The sequence below is a fragment of the Antechinus flavipes genome, chromosome 6 (assembly GCF_016432865.1).
Source record: "Antechinus flavipes isolate AdamAnt ecotype Samford, QLD, Australia chromosome 6, AdamAnt_v2, whole genome shotgun sequence".
Classification (NCBI taxonomy): domain Eukaryota; kingdom Metazoa; phylum Chordata; class Mammalia; order Dasyuromorphia; family Dasyuridae; genus Antechinus; species Antechinus flavipes.
This window is the reverse complement of record NC_067403.1, coordinates 83,526,351-83,545,469: the sequence shown is the minus strand read 5'-3', so window position 1 is coordinate 83,545,469 and position 19,119 is coordinate 83,526,351. Positions and strand designations below refer to the sequence as shown.

The following is a 19,119-nucleotide window of genomic DNA, read 5'->3' as shown; positions in this document are numbered from 1 at the left end:
TAAAGACCATCTAATGGATATAGTAAATATCCACTCTCCCCAAGCTTTAGCTCCACAGAAATTTAGATCATTCTGTAAAACAAAATATTTGAATATGCCAGTGTCTTCTGGGGTATTTAGAGGGAACCAGGTTTCTGTGATTCTAAAGATATGGAAGAAGTATGAAAAGAAAAGGGAGATTATGAATAGAAGTTTGTGAATGAACAAAAATAGAGTGGGAAGAGTACCAAAGAACATGATGGAGAAAGGTGAAATGGGAGGGGGACACTGAAGAAATAAGGTTGATGTGGATGGGAGGAAGGGAGAAGAAGTACTGGTAGCAGAAAACTGGAGGATGGACTTTTGTTGCCAGCGATTCAAAATCAAAAGAGGAAGAGAAAATCTGCTAGCTAAAGAACTTTAGATTCTTATAGGATTCCACTATAAGCAAAAGTAGGTTAGAAACAAGGTTTAGCTTTGATGTTTATAAGATTAATGTTCAAGAAAACAGAAAGGAAATGAAGTCTAATTTTTTTTTTTTTATTCTGGGCCAGCCTGGGATGCAAAGGACTACATTATAAGATGTCTGGTACTTGGGTCCTCAATTGCTGTGAAGTATTTTCATTTAGTCTATCTACAAAGAGTGGACATTGGCTGGGAAAACAAGGTAGAATTATATATTAGCATAGCACAAAGATAATACTCACTCAGCTTCAGTATCCTGTATATCAATCCCCATTCATCTGGCAAGGGTCAGGCATTATATGATTTACTATACAGAACCCATGGCTTATTGTCAGAAGATCATATATAGAGAAGGAGAAATGGTAAGAAATATTCCATATATACTAAAATATTCATAGCAAGTACTTAAACTCAAATTATTTCAGAAGATTAAAAACATTTTTCTGAAGGAAAAAAAATGTTCTAATTGCAGGTATTCCCAGATATCTTGATTCCCGCAAAAAATTGTCCCCTCTTTTGCTCTACCAAACATTTTTAAGTTAGTACCTAAGTTAGGTACTAAAATTTTCACAACATAATGGCAACCTAAAATAATTGCTTTTTAACAAGCAACATAGAAAATCTACACTTCAAGTAATCCCATAGGTATGAGAACTATCCATTTATGTTGCTCAACCAAGCTCTAGTCTTGTGGCAAATCAGATCATTGCAAAGTTAAGTATCTGAACAGTTATATCTCAGTGTCCAACAGAAATGTTTTCATTCAATAAGTTTCATGTTTTGCTTTTACAGAGTTTATACACATAAGAATTATCCATTTGAACATTTATATGTCCTTTGTTATTTTTAAAAATAAATGTTTCCTTGTTCTCCAAAATAGGGGTGAGTACTGCATCTATGATTATAAAAAACTGATTTTATTCAATTATCAAAGATTTTTTCTTCTCTTCACCAATTTTCTTTAAATTGGAAAAAAAGAAAAAGAAAAAAAGAAAATCCTTGTCAAAAAATGAAATCAAACAACAAAAACAATCATTTTCAATCAATTCATTGGACATGTCCAAAAGATGAAGAAGAATTTAATATGAAATAGGTCAAAATTGACACAAGAAGTACAGAGATGAGACAGAACTTTCAGACAAATTCTTTATTTTGTGTGCATGGTGACAGAAGAATGGCTAGAAAAGAACCAAGTAAGTATTGGTGCCAGCTCTAAATGGGAAGTCAATTGTTAGTTTTGCAATGTGAATATTGACATCTTGGAAATGGGAAAGGTCTGCAAATCAAGTCTGATATATTGTTTTTTAGTTGTTTAGATGTAAGAGAATGTTAATAATTTAGATTAAGTTAAAAAGCCTGTCATACATAAACATATACATATAGTATGTGTCTTGACCTAGCTTCTCTACAACTTGCAAACTCGTAAAAGTACGAGTTTGGCCACAATCCTCTCCCTGAACTATCTTTCCACTGTCAAAATGAAAGCCACAAAGCAATTTTTCTTTAAAATTTTTAAAAATTAAGTTAAGCATTTGGCACAGAAAAATACTTTTCAGAGATTTTATAAGATGGATCTATACCAGCGCTCTATTTTCTGAGTATTTAGATCTCTGTTTGAATACAAAAAAGTTCTCAGGGTTAATGTAGCTATTTCTCTAGCACAGGTTGACTGACAAAAGCGTGACAAAATTACTATGGTTGGAACACATATGGATGCATAAAGCTTTTGCAATAACTCCTTAGCCCCCACTGTTTTGTAGAATACCTCTTAATACACAAATTTAAAGAAATAATTCAAGAAATAACTTTTATCTATTTTTAAATTTTATTTTTTAAAAAGTGGCTTATTATTTTCAAAACATATGCAAAGATAGTTTTCACCATTCAATCTTGCAAAATCTCGTGTTCCAAATTTTTTTCTCTCCTTTTCTCCCACCCCTTCCCCTAAACAGCAAATAATCTAATATATAATAACTTATCTAAATGCTCTTTTGGTACCACCTTTAATTGTGCTATGCTTAAGTCCCTATATAACATTTGCAAACCTGGCTATTCTCTGAGATCTTTTCAAAACTGCCCAATGAGCCTCCTAACCCACATTCTTTCATAACAGGAAGTTTTATCTTCAGTCTCCCTTCCTCAGACTCTATTTGAGGTACAGCTTTTGGTTCTGGATACTACATTTTAGGACTGTCTCTAAAGATGTAATGTGACATACTAGGTAGAAAGCTAGCCTCTGAATTAGAAAGACCTACATTCAAGATTTACTTTTGACACAAGTCATTTGAACCTTTCAGTGCCCCCAAATAATTTATTTAGAAATACAACTGAAGAACAGGTGCCTGTTTGCATTGGTGGAGGGTGTTTTCTCATTTGTTCTTTCCTACACCAATTAAGGTGGAGCAGTACATAAAAGTTCTAAGGTTGGAGCAAGGAAGACCTGAGTTCAAATATGACCTCTGACACTTTCAAACTGTATGATTCTGGGTAAGTCACTTAATCATGTTTGCCTCAGTTTCCTCATTTGTCAAATGAGCTGGAGAAGGAAATGGCCAACTACTCCAGTATCTTTGCTAAGGAAAACCCATATGTGGTCATGAAGAGTTGGGCCCCTCTGAAATGATTGACCAATAAAATCAAAGGTTTAGTAAATTTTTAAAAAATGATATCACATTCTGAGAAAGGAGTCCAAGATGAATTCTAAGAAATGGACACAATCATTGGAAAATTAGATGAAGAAATTATGGTTGGTTAGTCTGAAAACTTGTGACTGGGTTAGAGTATGAAAGTATTAAGTCCCTGGTGGGCTGTCATATTAACAGACTATCAGATTTGCTTTGCTTAAGTCCAGAGGACAGGATAAGTAAGAGCAGTGGATGAAAGCTGCTAAGAGGAAGATTTTAGGTTTTGATATCAGAAAGAACTTTTCAACAATTACGACTGATCTCAAGTGGAATGAGCTGCCTCAATTGGTAATAGGGTTCTCTATCTACTATGTTCAGGGACATTTCTGGATTGTTGGAGAGGAGATTCCTGCTTATAGAGGAATTAATCTAAGTTATATCTGTGTCTTCCCTAATTCGGAGATTCTGTGATTTGTTTAGAGATACTAGATTTCCATCAATAGGTGATTTTACTAACCATACCATTATTTCAATAATATCAATTTGAGATCAATTTAATATTTCACAAGGGCTATAGCATAAAAAATCATCAGAAACAACATGTGACTGCTTTTACAGAATGGTAGAAAAGGCATTTTAATGATATCACATAATAAGGAATGGGGGATAATGTAATTGTTTCCAGACACAGAACAAAGACTAGTCAGGAAGACCAGGGACTATGTGGGGGAGTCTGGTGCCTGAGACCTGGAAGCTAATAGAGTAGTATATTCATCTATCTTTCCTAACCAACAAGAGATAGTCTCTGATGCAAAAACATGTGTGCATAGTTCTCTGAAACAGGATAAGCTCCTTTGTCTCAACTAATTAAATCCCAAAGAATGAAATCCAAATTAAGACAATCAGGATTACTCAGGAATTTTTCCCCCCATGGTAACTTTCAAATTATGTGAAATGAAACTTCTAACATATTAACACTATGCTTAATTTTTCTTAATTAAAAAAGTAGAAAATCTATAAGAATAACATCTTACAATTCATTGCATCACAGACTTGGAGCTGAAAAGGAATACTGAGGTCATATATCCATTCCATCTGATTTAGCAGACTTAAAAAATAAGAATCAGAGAATTTCAGGGATTTGGCTAAACTCACACAATTGGTAATCGATAAACTAAAACTAAACGATAAAACTAAAAAATCGATAAAACTGACTCCAGGGGAGGGTTCATTCCTCTACATTCTGCAGTCTAAAGTTTTTTCCTATGAACTATCTCATCTACCCCACCTCATAATACTAAGACACAATAAAAATTAGATAAGCCAATATATTATTATCTCTATTTATAGATGAAGAAACTGAGATAAAAAAGAGATTATATGAATTCACCAAGATTATCTTGCTAACAAAAGGTAGATTTTCTAACCCAAAGTTCAATACTTTTCCCACTATATCACAATATAAAACAGTTAATAAACAATGTGTGTCATTGTTTTCTATAAATAAATGAAAACAACAAAATCTTTCCAAATAAGATAACCTTATGGTATGCCAAAGGTATTGTTCATTCAGGAAAAAAAAATTGGTAGATAAGTGAAAGATTTACTTGGATCATTAATGCTTTTAGAAATTTCCTTCCCCATATTTAGCAGGTAATTTCTGTCCAAAATCATATCTGTTGAAATTCTCAAAATAATTACCTCTATTTCCTATTTAATTTCACATGTGTTAACATGGCCAATCCAATCTAATAAACATTTATTAAGTACCTATTATGTGCCAGGTACTGTGCTAAGTGCTGCTTAGAAAATGGCTAAAATAATACAGCTCCTAATCATTTGCTCATATGACCCAGAGAGGTTGTAGACTGTCATTTCTGATTGTCATTTACTGGCTTCCTTTCTAATATGTTAGCTGAGATGTCAGATTGCTAAGAAATCTCACCCAATAAGGCAAAAGGTAGGAAAAGAGAGGATATTACTGGCTCTCAAATTCTTTCCAGTTAGGTACATTTGGGTGATTTAAGTGCCCATTAGGAAATGACTTTGTTTGGTAAAGGGTTTGAGATTATTGGAATTTTCGAACAGTGAAAAACTTCACTGAAAGAACAAATTGATGGATTAGGCCATAAAACTTTAAAACATAAACTTTTGCCCTGGAAACAAAAGAAGGAACTGCTTTGTTATCTATAAACAGTATTATCTCTAACAAATTATTAATTATTGTTTTATCAGTGGATTTTTGTGAGAAAACCGTAAAGTTCTCAGCTAAAGATCATATGAAAAATGTACCTGAATAATCATGTTTTAAACCATAATATAAGCAAAAACCTAAAATGTGTTATTCAGCATAAAAATAGTAATTAAAGTCTAGCAGAGTATTTTTCTTGTTGTTCAGTTATTGTTCAATTATATCCAACTCTCCAAGACTCCATTTGAGGTTTTCTTGGCAAAAAAAGTAGTTTACCATTTTCTTCTCCAAGATCATTTTACAGATGAGGAAACAGAGGCAAACAGGATTAAGTTACTTACCCAGGGTTACACATCTAGTAAGTATCTTAGGCTGAATTTGAACTAAAGAATACGTGGTGGTTTTTTGTTTTGTTTTGTTTTGTTTTGTTTGTAACGATAATTTTAGATTGGTTCATGAAAATCTGTTTGCTCCAATAATCCAAGCCTTTGCCTTCACAGCTATTTCAGAAGTTGAGGCTGCTAATGGGGTATTTTAACTCATTTCAACAAACACTTATATGTGAAGAGGCATTTTTTCTTTTATTATTATTATTATGGCTTTAACTTTTTTATTATCTTATAGCTTTTTGTTTACAAGATATATATGCATGGGAATTTTTTCAGCATTGACAGTTGCAAAACCTTTTGTTTCAACTTTTCCCCTCCTTCCCCCTACCCATTCCCCCATATGGCAGGTTGACCAATACATGTTAAATATGTTGAAGATTATAGCTTTATTATTGACAAAACATATGTATGGTAATTTTTCAACATTGACCCTTGCAAACACTTCTGTTCCAACTTTTCCCCTCCTTCCCTCCACCCCTTCCCCGAGATGGCAGGCAGTCTGATATATGTTAAACATGTTAAAGTGTATGTTAAATACAATATAGATGTATATATTTATACAGTTCTCTTGTTACACAAGAGAAATCGGATTTAGAAAGGTAAAACTAATCTGGGAAGAAAAGTAAAAATGCAAAAAAAAAAAAAAAAAAAAAACAAAACAACAACAGAAAGAGTGCAAATGCTATATTGTTGTCCACACTCACTTCCCAGTGTTTTTTTCTCTGGATGTAGCTGGTTCTGTTCATCACTGACCAACTGGAACTGAATTGGATCAAGAGGCACTTTTTTTAAAGGTAAAATAATATGTAATTCCCAAGATTGAGGCGCTTATGTTGATTTTTTTTTTTTTAGAGGGGGAGGGAGGACAAGGTAAGATATATAAATTCAAATTCCAGATATACAAAATCATGTTGATATGCATACTGAGATGTGTCTTGTTAATGTTGGCTAAAAGCTGTCCAAAAAGTTAAGGGCAGATTCTTGCCCTTGAAGTATGAGATTTACAATTTTCTCCAAGACTTTACCTAGTTGCCACTAAACTACTAACAACAAAATGTCAGCAGAAGACCTAAAACTTGTATTTTCAAAAATAAAGGAAGATGTAATGTAGTCTGATCCAGCAAATATTTGTTGAGGTAAGTTTTGCACATCTGGGATACAGGGCACGTATCTACTCTCAGGGAACTTAGAAACAAATGGAGAAATAAAACAGTGAAGAATAAAGACAAAATTGTGAGGAACTGTTTGGAAAAGAGTTCACAGAAAAAGTTGGAACACAAGCTTGACTTTGAAGGATTAAACAGGATTTGGAAAATTGGAGGGGAAGGAGGGCATTTTAGTGGATAGGAAGATGGAGAAGGAAAAAGACTGGATAGGTTGAGTGGGGTGGCCCAACCACAGTAAAGAACAGGTCTTGGAAAAAAGAAAAAAATGAGGTTAAGTAGGTAGTAGATAGGATGAGGTGCGATTATGGAGGACATTAAAAGACATGCAGAGGAGTTTAGATTTCTTGAGGGAGGGAATGAATCATAGAAAATTAAAGAAGGAGGTAACATGCTGTTTGCATTATTCTATATAAGTTATTCTGGTACTAGTATGCAGGACAGATTTAATACCTTACATTTATATAGCACTCAAAAGTTTACAAAGCACTTCCTCATGATTACTTGGTAAAATTAGTAGGTGATGCAAGTATCTTAATTCTTTTTTGTAGACAGAACAGGGGCTCAGAGAAGTGATTCGCCATGAGAATGTCACAGCTAAACATTCTGATCCCAAGTGATTCAAGACTCCTGCTGTACTGCTTAGCATAAATATAAATGTGAGCTATTATAATTACATATCCATTTGGTCATTAAGTCTTGTTCTCTCTTCCCTTGAAATAATCTTTAGATCACATCCATTTCCCATTTCTTCTACCTTACATTAGACATTGCTTCTCTCTCTTGAAATGAATAATAAGAGATTATACTTATAATAAGAAGAATTTGGAATCTCGACTCAGAAAGACCTAAATTCAAACATAGCCTCACACTTAACTAGATTTGTGGTCCTAAGCAAATCCCTTAAGTTCTATTTGCCTCAGTTCTCATCTGGGCTGTTGTGAGGATCAAATAGAATAACTTATGTAAGGTGCTCAGTACAATACCTGGAACATAGTAAGAGCCATATAAATATTAACTGTTTAATATAATTATTATATAATATTTTAAAGTTTACAAAGCACTTTACAAATACTTTCTCATTTTGTGCTGGAGTATGACAACAATCTGGAAGGTAGGTGCTATTATTATCCTCATTTTACAGTGGAGAACACTGAATGAGAAGTTAAATTGATTTGCTCAAGATCACACAGCTAGCAAGTTATCTGAGGCTGGACTTAAACTCGGGTCTTCCTGATGCCAGAGCTATCTAGTGTACCACCATTTACATGACTCTGATAAAGAAAGAATTCATCAGGAAAGGTTTTAGCTGGAAAGACTGAAAAATGGTGGTACTGTGGTCAGAAGCTGGGCTAAATCTAAAATGAAAAACTACACAGGAGCAATATTTTTCACATATATTTTGTGCTATGTGTCTCTTTAAACATAATTTGCAATGATCCCTTCAGCTTGAGTTGTGAATTTAAGTAGTGTCTATCCCTTAAAACAACTATCAAGTCTAGTTTAATCTGATAGAATCTAAGATGGTTATATTTAGTTTGATAATTATTACTTTTTTTGTAATTTTGATTGGGGGGATCTATAGTGGCAAAAATTTAAAACTTCCCACTGACTATATTAACTAGAACAAAAAAGTTCCTGATTGCCAAAGTTAGCCACTATAGCAATATAGGAGGAAAGAAGGTTGGGTAGGAAAGAAGGGTAGGACATAGACAGAGACTTCCATTAGGGAAGAAGAGAAAGAAAGAAAGATTTGAGAGAGAGAGAGAGAGACAGACAGAGACAGACACAGAGAGAGACAGAAACACAGACAGAAAGGTACAGAGAAGAGACAGAGACAAAAATATAAAGAGAGAGACAGACAGACACACATATACACACAGAGAAAAAGAGAGAGAGACAAAGAGAGTGTGTGTATGTTAGTTTCATTCCATCCACCAGGAAGCTTTCACGGGGCAGGCAGCCAGTGATATAGGACAAAAACAGGAATTACAGGCTCTTGTATAATCAAGTAGTGTATCCCACTGCCTTTAGGCAGAACCTGACATAAAACCATTTCATAGATAAGAAGTCTTGGCCTTGAGGTAGTTAACCACTTGGAAAAATCCAATCTATTCCAAATCCATGACCTTTCATTATGTCAAACTTAAGCATCAAATACAAAAGTCCATTTAGGAATTATTTGTCCTTGTAGAGAGGGAGAACAGCTGGATGCTATTGCATATGTAGTCATTTTTAGTTTATCCCTCAGACTTTTATTCTCCAGACTAAATAATTCCTGATCCTTCACATATTCTTGAAAGTTCTTATTCTCCAACTAATTTGTTTGGCCTTTCCATTTAAAACCCTCCACAAACTGGCTATCTACACTTACACTCTGTAATTTCACATTGGACCTAGTACTTTGCTAAAAACTTAATCCATTGATTTTCAATTCTTAGCTACCACAAAAAGAGTTTTTATGAATACTTTTGTACAAATAGGTTCTTTACTCTTTTTTTTTTTTTTTGATGTCATAGACCTAGCCTGGTATTGTTAAAGGTATGTTTAATTCCATAGCCCTTGGAGCATATTCTAAATTCCTCTCCAGAATGGTTGGATTAATTTACAAATCCACCCACTATGCTTTAGTGTCCCAGGTTTTCCATATCCCCTCTAACATCCAATGTTTTCCTTTTTTGTCACATTAGCAATCTGATAGGTATGAGGCGATATCTCAAAGTTGTTTTAGTTTGCATTTCTCTAATAGTAATTTAGAGCATTTTTTCAAATGAGTAGGGATATATTAGATTTTTTTCATCTGAAAACTTCCTGGTCATATCCTTTGACCATTTATCAATTGGGGAATGACATATTTTTTAGAAATTTGACTTGGTTCTTTATATATTTGAGAAATGAGGCTTTTATCAGAGATACTTTTTGCAAAAATTTTTCCAGTTTTTTTTTTACTTTCCTTATTTTGGTTGCATTGTTTTTTTTTTTTTTTTCAAAATGCTTTTTGAATTTTGTATAATCAAAGTTATCTATTTTATATTTTGCAATGCTCTCTACATCTTATTTGGTTCCAAATTATTCACTTATCTATAAATGTGATAAACTACTCCATGCATTCTTAATTTGCTCATGGTACTGGTAAATGGCTAAACAAGCTGTGGAATATTATTGTAATGGGCTATATTGGGCTATAAGAAATAACAAGCAGAATGATTTCAGAAAAAACCTAGAAAGACTTACATGAACTAGTGCATAGGAATGTGAACAGAAGCAGGAGAATATTATGAAAGTAACAGCAATATTATTTGATGAAGACTTGCAAATAACTATTTTCAGAAATACAATAACCAAGACAATCCCAAAGAAATAATGCTAAAGACAAATTGTCCACTTCCAGAAAAAGAACTGATATTGTTTGAATACAAAAGCATACTATTTTCACTTTTTCCTTTTATTCAAGTTTTCTTGTAGAAAATGACAGTTATGGAAATGTTTTACATAATTTCAGTATATCTGATTGCTTACTTCTTGGAGAGGGCGAGGAGAGAGAGAGAGGAAGGAATAGAATTTAAATCTCAACATTTTAAATATTTTTTTAAAATTCAACCCAGAGTTTCCATGGGACAGTGATTTTGTTTATTATTTGGGCTACCTTAGATTCTAGTTGATGACTTAATATATAACCTGTTCCTACTGTTGATACATCCTAGGATGGCATTGTGGTGTGAAAGTACTACCTCTATTACTACTGTATATGACTACAGGCAAATCACTGTCCCTTTTGGTTTTCCTATTCCTTAAAATGATGGTATTAGAGGAAGTGACCCCTTTAGAGAGCCCTTTTAAGTTCTAAAGCTTGCTAGGATCCTATGAAAATAAAATTAGTAGACACTTACCTACTAGTTTAAGATTGTTGAAACACTAATTTTCCAGATAAGGAAACTGAGGCTTACAGAGGTTAAAAAAGACATGCCCAAGGTCACAAAACTGAACAAAGTCATCAGTAGAATATGAATCCAAAGTTTACTATCTTCAAGATTAATCACTGCACTTTCCACGGTACCTAATTGTTTACAAATCAGATACAAAATGATTCATTGTTTTTACTAAAGAGAAACAATAGCTGCTAGCAATATCATGATTTCTTTAAAGCTATGACTATGGTGCAGAGGTCAGGGTCACCAACTTAAACGGCCAGACACTTATCTCCCAGTTGGTGGCTCTGTTGGTTAGGGGACTTGGAACAGAAAAAGAGGATTTTTGCTTTGAGCTCCTCCACAGAGCTGTTGGACACTTTGAATTACGAAAAAATGGCACTATGCCTGGTGAAGTAGCCAGAGACCAGCAACTTTGTGAAAAACTGACTATGCTGTGCTCTGCCCCAGGAACCCTAAAAACATTGTCTCGATATGCTGTTCGACATAGCCTGGGACTTCAGTATCTGCCAGATGCAGTAAAGGGCCTGCCATTGCCAGCATCTTTGAAGGAATACTTGTTACTTATAGAATAATGGAGAAAGAGCTTGGGCCATCACACAGCAACTCTACATGAGGTTTGCAGAACTCTCTACAAGAGTTTGCAGAAAGGGAAAATATAAGAGAGTTGAACTTTTTTTTCCCAAAAAGTCTCTCTGCTTTGGCTTCTCATGGCCTAGGGATTTTTCTTGCCTTAAGTCCTAACTCTACCCCATCCCCCTCCAGAACAGGACAATTAAAAATGGCAGTGAAAAGGTTATGTGATGGTCAAGAGAGAAGGTGGAAATTAATAAAATGAAACATATTTAGAGCTTTTATCCATTTAGAGCTTTCTGTTTGGAATCTGTCATTTAGGTTATATTTTAAATGTTTAGCAGTTTTTCTGATGCAAGATAGATTTGCCTTTCCAGAAATCTTATTCTACTAAAGTTACCAAAAGTATGTTAGCTTTTATTGTCAGCTTTATAAAGAGCCACTAGCAGATCAGAAAGAGGGAAAAAACTTTAGCTAAATATGAGGATATAGATGCTAAGCTGTTGTAATGTTTTTATTTTCATAAAACATTTTTATTTAATATATGAAACCCATTTTTTTGAAATCATATTTTAAATTCCATAAACAGAGATCTTCTTTGGAATGATAAGACCAATCAGCAACCAAGGCACTTTCTAGATTCTATTTTAAGCCACAGTATTTCCTTTCCAAGGCAACATAATCTTTGAGTCAATTATGCATGAAAAATACTGATGTGGTTTCTCACATGACCCAATTCATTTCTTATGCTGTTTAAACATAATTTCTTAAGCAGAATGTAAGAATATTACTTACACTGATGTAATAAGAATCAATGAGTTAAAAGCCATCTGCCTTCAAAAAGAACCAAAAAATAGGTTTAGCTTTATTAAAAATAGAGGGTATGGCTGTGTTTTTAGCATCATCTGGCTAACTAAAAGCCTCACATGTGTGAGGCTTTTTCTTTTTACTTTTGCAGAATGTTTAAAGTTCTACAGGGGGGAGCTTTAATTATTGGCCAATGTAAAATCAATCTTTTTTAATTATCTAGAAACAAATTGCATTTTAAAACTGTCTTTTCTTCATCATCACTTGACAAGGGTCTGAACTGGAAGTTGGGAATGTGCGACCTTTGCTTCTGTTTTAGTCATTCAGATAAAAAAAAAAAAAAATCAGGGATATAAGTGCCGAAAGGAACACCAGAAATCATCTCACTGAAAAACTTCACTTTACAGCTGAGAACACTGAATCCCGTAGACACTAACTGGCTTCTCTGAGGTTATATAGGTAAAAGATGGAAAAGCTGGGATACAGACCCCAGATTTCCTGACTCCTAGCCCAGGGCAGTTTTTTTTTTTAACCATCCCATAATTTATATGCTTATATTGTTCTTTTTTGATGATAAAGTTAAGTGCCTATAACATGCAAGATCTTGTACTAGGTACCCAAGATTTAAAAACAAAAATGTTTTAAATAGTTCACGTCATTTCAGAACTTATATTTTATTAGAGAAGGTAATATACATACCTATGAGTATAGACAAAACATATGCAAACTAATTCCATCACTACTTAGTATAGAGTCACTAAGTGTATCTGAAGGAATTAGGAAAGATCTCACAGAGAAGGTGATATTTGAGCTTCATCTTAAAGTCACTCTAAAGGTGCATGCATTTCAGACACTAAGGACAGCCTATACAAGGGTATGGTGATAGAATGCACTATGTGATGAATAGAGCTTTAAAAAGCAAACACTGATTGGCTCTCATTGGATCTTAGACTAAAGAAATGATTAGTATTCCCATTTTACAGATGGGGTAAAATTATTTGGTAAAAGGAATCTATTTTATCTAATATTGAAACAATTTTATTAGTATTTGAAGCTTGTGCTAACATTTAAATTATATAGTTAAATAATTAAATTTCAACGTCTCCATGATTGTGGCAATAAAACTAAGTGGGAATTATCCAATTATCTAGGTAGATAACAAGTTCCTGAGACCCAGCTAATTCAAAAGACTAATTGCCAAACTTGTTTCCCTTATGATTCAAAAGATAAAACTCTTCCCAGTCAGGAAGAGGTAAAGAAAAAAAAGCCCTAGAAAAGCTTTATAACTACAAAACTGTCCATTTCTTAGTCTCAATTTGAAACCCTGATTATTTCCATGAAAGCAGATTTTGTAAGAGCACAAGAAACTTTAATTGTCTAATAAAACATTTAAGAATTAATTAATTATAGCTGTAAAAAGTTTGGAGAACAATTAATATAGAATTATTATGTTATTATGGAGAAAATTATTCTTAAATATCACATCATCAAGACACATCGTTGAGAAAATAAAAATCAGCAGTAATTTAAAAGGAGTGGACAACATCCTATTATTTAACAAATGTGTACTAGTTGCAGAAATATCTGGTTGGTATTATCAGTTAATTTTACAACAGAATAACCACAAATTCCAAGACTCTTTTGAAAGAAAATCTTTGTGATTAATGTTGCCTCTACAAAGTGATGACTGTCATTATAGAAGGCTTCTGGGTTCATGGAAGCTTCATTGCTAGACTCAGACACTGATTTCTCTGATTGCTGCGGACTCAAAGTACATGGTACATAGATGGTATTTAATAAATGCTTGTTGGTATAATGGATGAATAGTTGATAGTTGCATAGCTGAGACCTGGGTTAAAGCTATAAATTATTAGCTTGGTAATGATTCCATGAAAAGATTGAGATGGGCAAACAAATTCCTGCACATCTCACTTTGCATTTCAGAATTTGTAATGAACTCAACTAGGACTGCTAAGTAATTGAATTTCAATGTCTTATGTTTCCAGGGTTGTGGCAGTAAAACTACATGGGAATTATCCAATTATCAAAAAATCTTGTCAGGATAACATGACTTTTCTTGTTTTAACAAACACTGTGCAACATCCCTCCCTTCCCCTGCCCCCAAGTGGTCCATGGCTTTATTTCACTCCAAAACTTTGGGGGGTGGGGGCCGGAGAATTCCTTGGAGGCAAGGGAATCCACAGCCTGCCAGGGTTTGTGTAAGGGCTGGTGGCCTTTAGGCTCCCAAACAGTATGGGAGAAGGAACCGACCAGCTCTAGGGTCACACAGGGGCATTCCCAGCTCTTTCCCACGGCTGGGCCAGAAACACAGCAAACCAGATTCTGTAGGGAGATGGTGGTGACCACAAGACCTCTTCCCTGGTCTTCGTACTCCTCCCTCCCTCTCTATCCCTCGACCAGGCCTTGAACCGCGCCCTCTCGGCGGCACTCACTGATTCCTTTGCTTCCATCCTTCCCTTCAGAGCGTGGGAACCCGGAGCTCAGGCCGCGCTGGGACTGAGCAGCAGCTGGGAGCAGAAGCAAGGGGGTTTCTCTAGGGAGGAGGAAGGAGCCTGGGTTACTCAGTTCGGGATTGGTGGAAGGATACAGAGATTGTTCCTTCTGCAGCCCTGAATTTGTCCAGGAGTATTAGGAATGCAACCAGGGCTCGCTTGCTCTGTCTCTGTGTCTGTCTATCTGTCTGTCTCTGTCTCTGTCTCTATGTCTGTCTGTCTGTCTGTCTGTCTGTCTCTCTCTCTCTCTCCTCTCTCTCTCTCTCTCTCTCTCTCTCTCTCTCTCTCCCTCATATGACAAGAGAGGAGTGCCACACTTACTTGATATCTTCCCAGACCTCAGGGCCATAATTCCGTATTACTAGGAGTTCCAAAGCGTGATTCACGAATCCGTACTGCAAATTAGAAAGTCAGAGGGACATTAAATATTAGAATTAGAGATAAAGGGCATATGACAGACAGTAAAAGAGAAATCATCGTTTCCCTTCCTCCAACCCACCCGCCCACCTCCCGGAACGCAGTGGGTTAATCAATTTGCAAGCTTGTGCCCGTGTCATTCCTCGGATTGGATCTTGGGTGCAACTCTCTTCTGGAGAACTGCTCAGAAGCCCAGGGCTGGATACGTTCAAGGGCACCAAGAGCCCGGTCCCAAATTCTTCCAGGCCAGAGGGCTCCCTTATTATCTTCTGCTCACCTGCTGCCACTGCCATCTGCGGAGCTGAGCATCCGCACAGAGCGGGAGGGGGTGAGCACACTTCCCCCACCCCACCCCAGCCCCCGCCACAGTGCTGCACTCATCCTTCCTTGCACTATCCCTACCCTCAGCGATAGGACAAGCTGGGCTAATTCCTGGGGCCAAGCCCTTATCTCCCCTCTACTCCATTCCCCAATCCCTGCCAAAAACGGGAGGCAGGGGAGGAGAAAGGGAATGGGGGAAAAGGGAGGAGGATGAAATAGACAGCTTGCTTACTTGTTTCCTTTTTCTCCTTCTCCACATCCCCATTTACAACCACCACTACCCCATCTCCGTCCACCCCTCCCATCTCTCCGGGAAAAACAGCTCAGGATGTTCCCTGGCCACGCTTCTCCTTCCATTCGGGAGGGGGTAGAGCTGGCTCTCCAGGAGACGGGGCCGCTGTTGCGATTCAGAAGTGCCCTCTCCCTAAAACCAGGTGAAAGAAAACACAGGCCCCCAAAGCTGCTGCACTTACCATAATGTGAGTCGGGCCTCAAATTTCCTCGGGAGAGCTCCCCGGAATCCCTTCCCCAGCCCCAAGGCCGAGTGAGCGATCCTGCAGTCGCAGCACTACCAGGACCGCAACGGTAGCGGCAGCAGGAGAGGTGGTAAAGGCGCAATCGAGCTGCAGCGGAGGCGGCGGCGGCGGCGGCGGCGGTAGCGGGGGTAGCAGCGGTGGCAGCCAGAGCCGGGAGCAGAACCCCCCTCGCTCCGCCCTGATTGCCACCTCCAAGCGGCCAATGAAGAGTTCGGCCGTGGGGCTGCTTTTTTTTGTCCTCTGCCTCTCGACCAATCAACTCTAGAGGAGGGAATTCGGATGCCCTGAAACGAAGCTGTCTACAATGTTCCCAGAGTCACCTCTACTGTCTTGGGGTGCCAGGGACTGGGAAGAAGCGGTTGTAACTATCGCGGAGAGGCCTGGAGTCCGGCTTTGGGGCTAGTTGTTGTTTTCCGGGGAGAATATTTTTCGAGAGGCCGGTTGTTAAGGATAAATATGAAGGTCGCTGCCACCCAGTAACCCAACTCTCGTGTTGACTATGGGTGTGATTCTATATTGTCACCTCCCTTATTTGAAAGAGCCCTCGTCAAGTTTATTCTGTAAAATTTATTCTGTAGGGTCTTGGTCCATTCGCTATAATGTCAAACCAACCCAAATAAATTTGTTTAAAGCGTAAGTTTGAGCACATGATTTAACCCCTCTGGGTTCCAAATCGACCTCTGGTACTTATTACCTTTGTAATCTTGGGCAGCATTCGACAAGCTTGGGCCTAAATTTTTCATTTCTAAAATGAAGTTCTCTTGGAGCTCTATATTTGTAATCCAGATAAGATTTTCTTCTTGCTCCTCCTCATCCTTAACATTCTCTTCATTTTATGGAAAAAGAAATTGAATTTTAGAGCATAATATGCCTACTATTACCAAGTAATGTTACTGGGCATCCTCCACCATACCATTAGAAAAGAGATTATTTGTGTTATTCATTTTTTTTAAAGACAATTTTCTATGAGATCATTGCACACAAATTACATACTCTACTGAATTTCTACACAAAAGAATATGTTTATTTAAGCAGGCAAAGTCTTCAGCAAATGTTAGACTCCTGGAGATCAATAGAGTTTGGAAGACAAAGAGTGGTTAGCTTCTAGACCTAGGGCAGATGGCCAAGGCCATTGCTCCAGGTGGTTTTTAATTCTCAAGTAAAGGCTGGTGTCTGAATCTGTTATTGCTTTCTCAAGTGACTGTTGATGTGTTGGAAAGATTCCAGTGCAAAAGTTGGAGCTAGCTCTTGGCTCAGCCATCTCCAGTTATCTCATTATTGGGCATTTGGCACAGAGCTCCATGTCCAGCAAAGGGCTGAGGAGAAAAAAGGAAAAATGCAAAAAATCTGTGCCTCTGCCATTTGTAACCATTATTTTAAGTGACTCAGCAACTGACACAACTTAATGATTATGAGGTGACTTGTAACTATGATGGCTAGTAGTGTTTGCTTTGCAAATGTAGTCTTCTGAGGAGCTTACAATCTTACTTCCATATCTTTGTGAGAAGAGGTCAATATGGGTAGAAAAGTTTGTTGTTTTTTGAAATCCTGTAACCATTCCTTATAGTTGCTGATTTAGAATCCAACTTTGAGTCTCAAAGGTCATCTTTTCAACTTCCTCATTTTATAGATGAAAGAAGTAATATTTGGAAAGAGTAATGAGATTTCCCAGGTAAAAGGCAGCAAAGACAGGATTCAAATCAATTCTTCCTGTTACCAAGCACAGTAGACTTTCGACCACTCCACTGCTGCATACAGCTCTTCATAGTTTGATAAGATCAGTCTTGAACTATTTCAATTGTTCTCAAGTTCCATAATAGGCAAAAAAGACCACATAGGCTTTGGATGCAGGCAACCAGGGGTAAATGATTTGCTGAGTGTTATACAACTAATTAGTGTCTGGAGGTTGAATTTGAGCACAGGTGCTGGACTAGGGCTCCATGCTCTATTCACTGAATCACTTACATTAAAATAAAAGTTATGCAGAGCAGTTAATGAAACATACACATCTTTTCAAGGAAGAGAGGCTAAAAGAGATGATTAGATTTGGTCAGATATCACCTTTCCTATCTTAACTGGTTATCTTAGTCCAAGGGAGAGAGTGAAATGATTGTGATATAAAGATAAAAGACATTAGTAAATCTCTTTTGACCTTGACTTTTCCATCAGAAAAACAGAAATAATAATACTTACCTTGTTTACCACATTGGACTGCTTTGTGGATTAAAAACACATTTCTAAAAACAGTACACTTATTCTGGGATAGAGTACCGATAGTTGGTGTAAACAGTTCTTAATTTCTCCCAGCAGCTCTTGTTTAAAACAGTTCTTCCTCCAAGTAATTCATACTCTTGCATTGATCAAATATGTGATAATTATCTTATGTTTTGATTTGTCTCTGTTTCTGTCCACTTTACTGATCTAAAGAATTTTGATGACTAGTGATTTACAAAATAATATCTATGTTGTGGGATGATCTTCTGTGAATGACTTTGCAATATAGTGATCCAAGACCACTCTGAAAGACTTATGATAAAAAAAAAATGTTATCCATATCCAAAGAAAGAACTGATTATGTCTGAATACAGATTGAAACATACTTTTTAAAAACTTTATTTTTCTTTAAGTTTTTTTTTTGGGGGGAGGGAGTGGAGACAGGGAAAGAGATCTATGTTTTCTTTTGCAATGTAATTCTTACAGAAATGCTTTATGTAGCTTCACATATGCCTTCTTAATGGAGGGGTGGGTGAAGATAAAGGCAGAGCATCTGAAACTCAAAGTTTTAAAAACAACATAAATAAATGTTTTACATGTAACTGGAAAAAGTAAAATATTAAAAACAGATAAGACATATTAGGTGTGTTAGTAGCTTAACTCCTAGATATTTTATACATATTCAATTACTTTGAGTGGGATATATAAAACATGTCTCTGATGTTTTAAATATTGTTAAAAATACTAATGATTTTTGCATTTTATTTTCATCCTATTACCTTGCTAAAGCTATTACCACCTCAAACTGTTGCTTCATTAATTCTCTGGAACTTTCTGGGTAGATAATCATATTATCTGCAAATAGATACAATTTAATTTTCACTTTGTGACTCTTTATATATCTAATTTTGTTCTCTTTTTAAAAAAAATTTGTTCTCTTTTTTATCATTGTGACAATGTTTTTCTAAAACTATGCTAAATAATAGTAGGGAAATGGT

General features: G+C 36.2%; 1 protein-coding gene and 1 long non-coding RNA gene across 2 annotated transcripts in view; one reads left to right on the top strand and one right to left on the bottom strand.

Moving 5' to 3' along the window:
• Nucleotides 1–16,535, bottom strand: part of GUCY1B1 (guanylate cyclase 1 soluble subunit beta 1) — a 67,789-nt gene extending 51,254 nt beyond the window's left edge. The window contains exons 1-2 of the mRNA XM_051966992.1: nt 15,845–16,535; nt 14,955–15,028 (exon numbers count right to left, since the gene is read on the bottom strand). Of these exons, the coding sequence (XP_051822952.1) occupies nt 14,955–15,028; nt 15,845–15,847 (77 nt within the window). The 5' untranslated portion in view covers nt 15,848–16,535. The remainder of the gene's footprint in view (nt 1–14,954; nt 15,029–15,844) is intronic.
• Nucleotides 15,035–16,544, top strand: LOC127541764 (uncharacterized). Its single transcript, XR_007948467.1, has 2 exons — nt 15,035–15,378; nt 15,806–16,544. It is a non-coding gene; the product is annotated as an uncharacterized LOC127541764 (long non-coding RNA).
• Nucleotides 16,545–19,119: the final 2,575 nt, after the last annotated feature.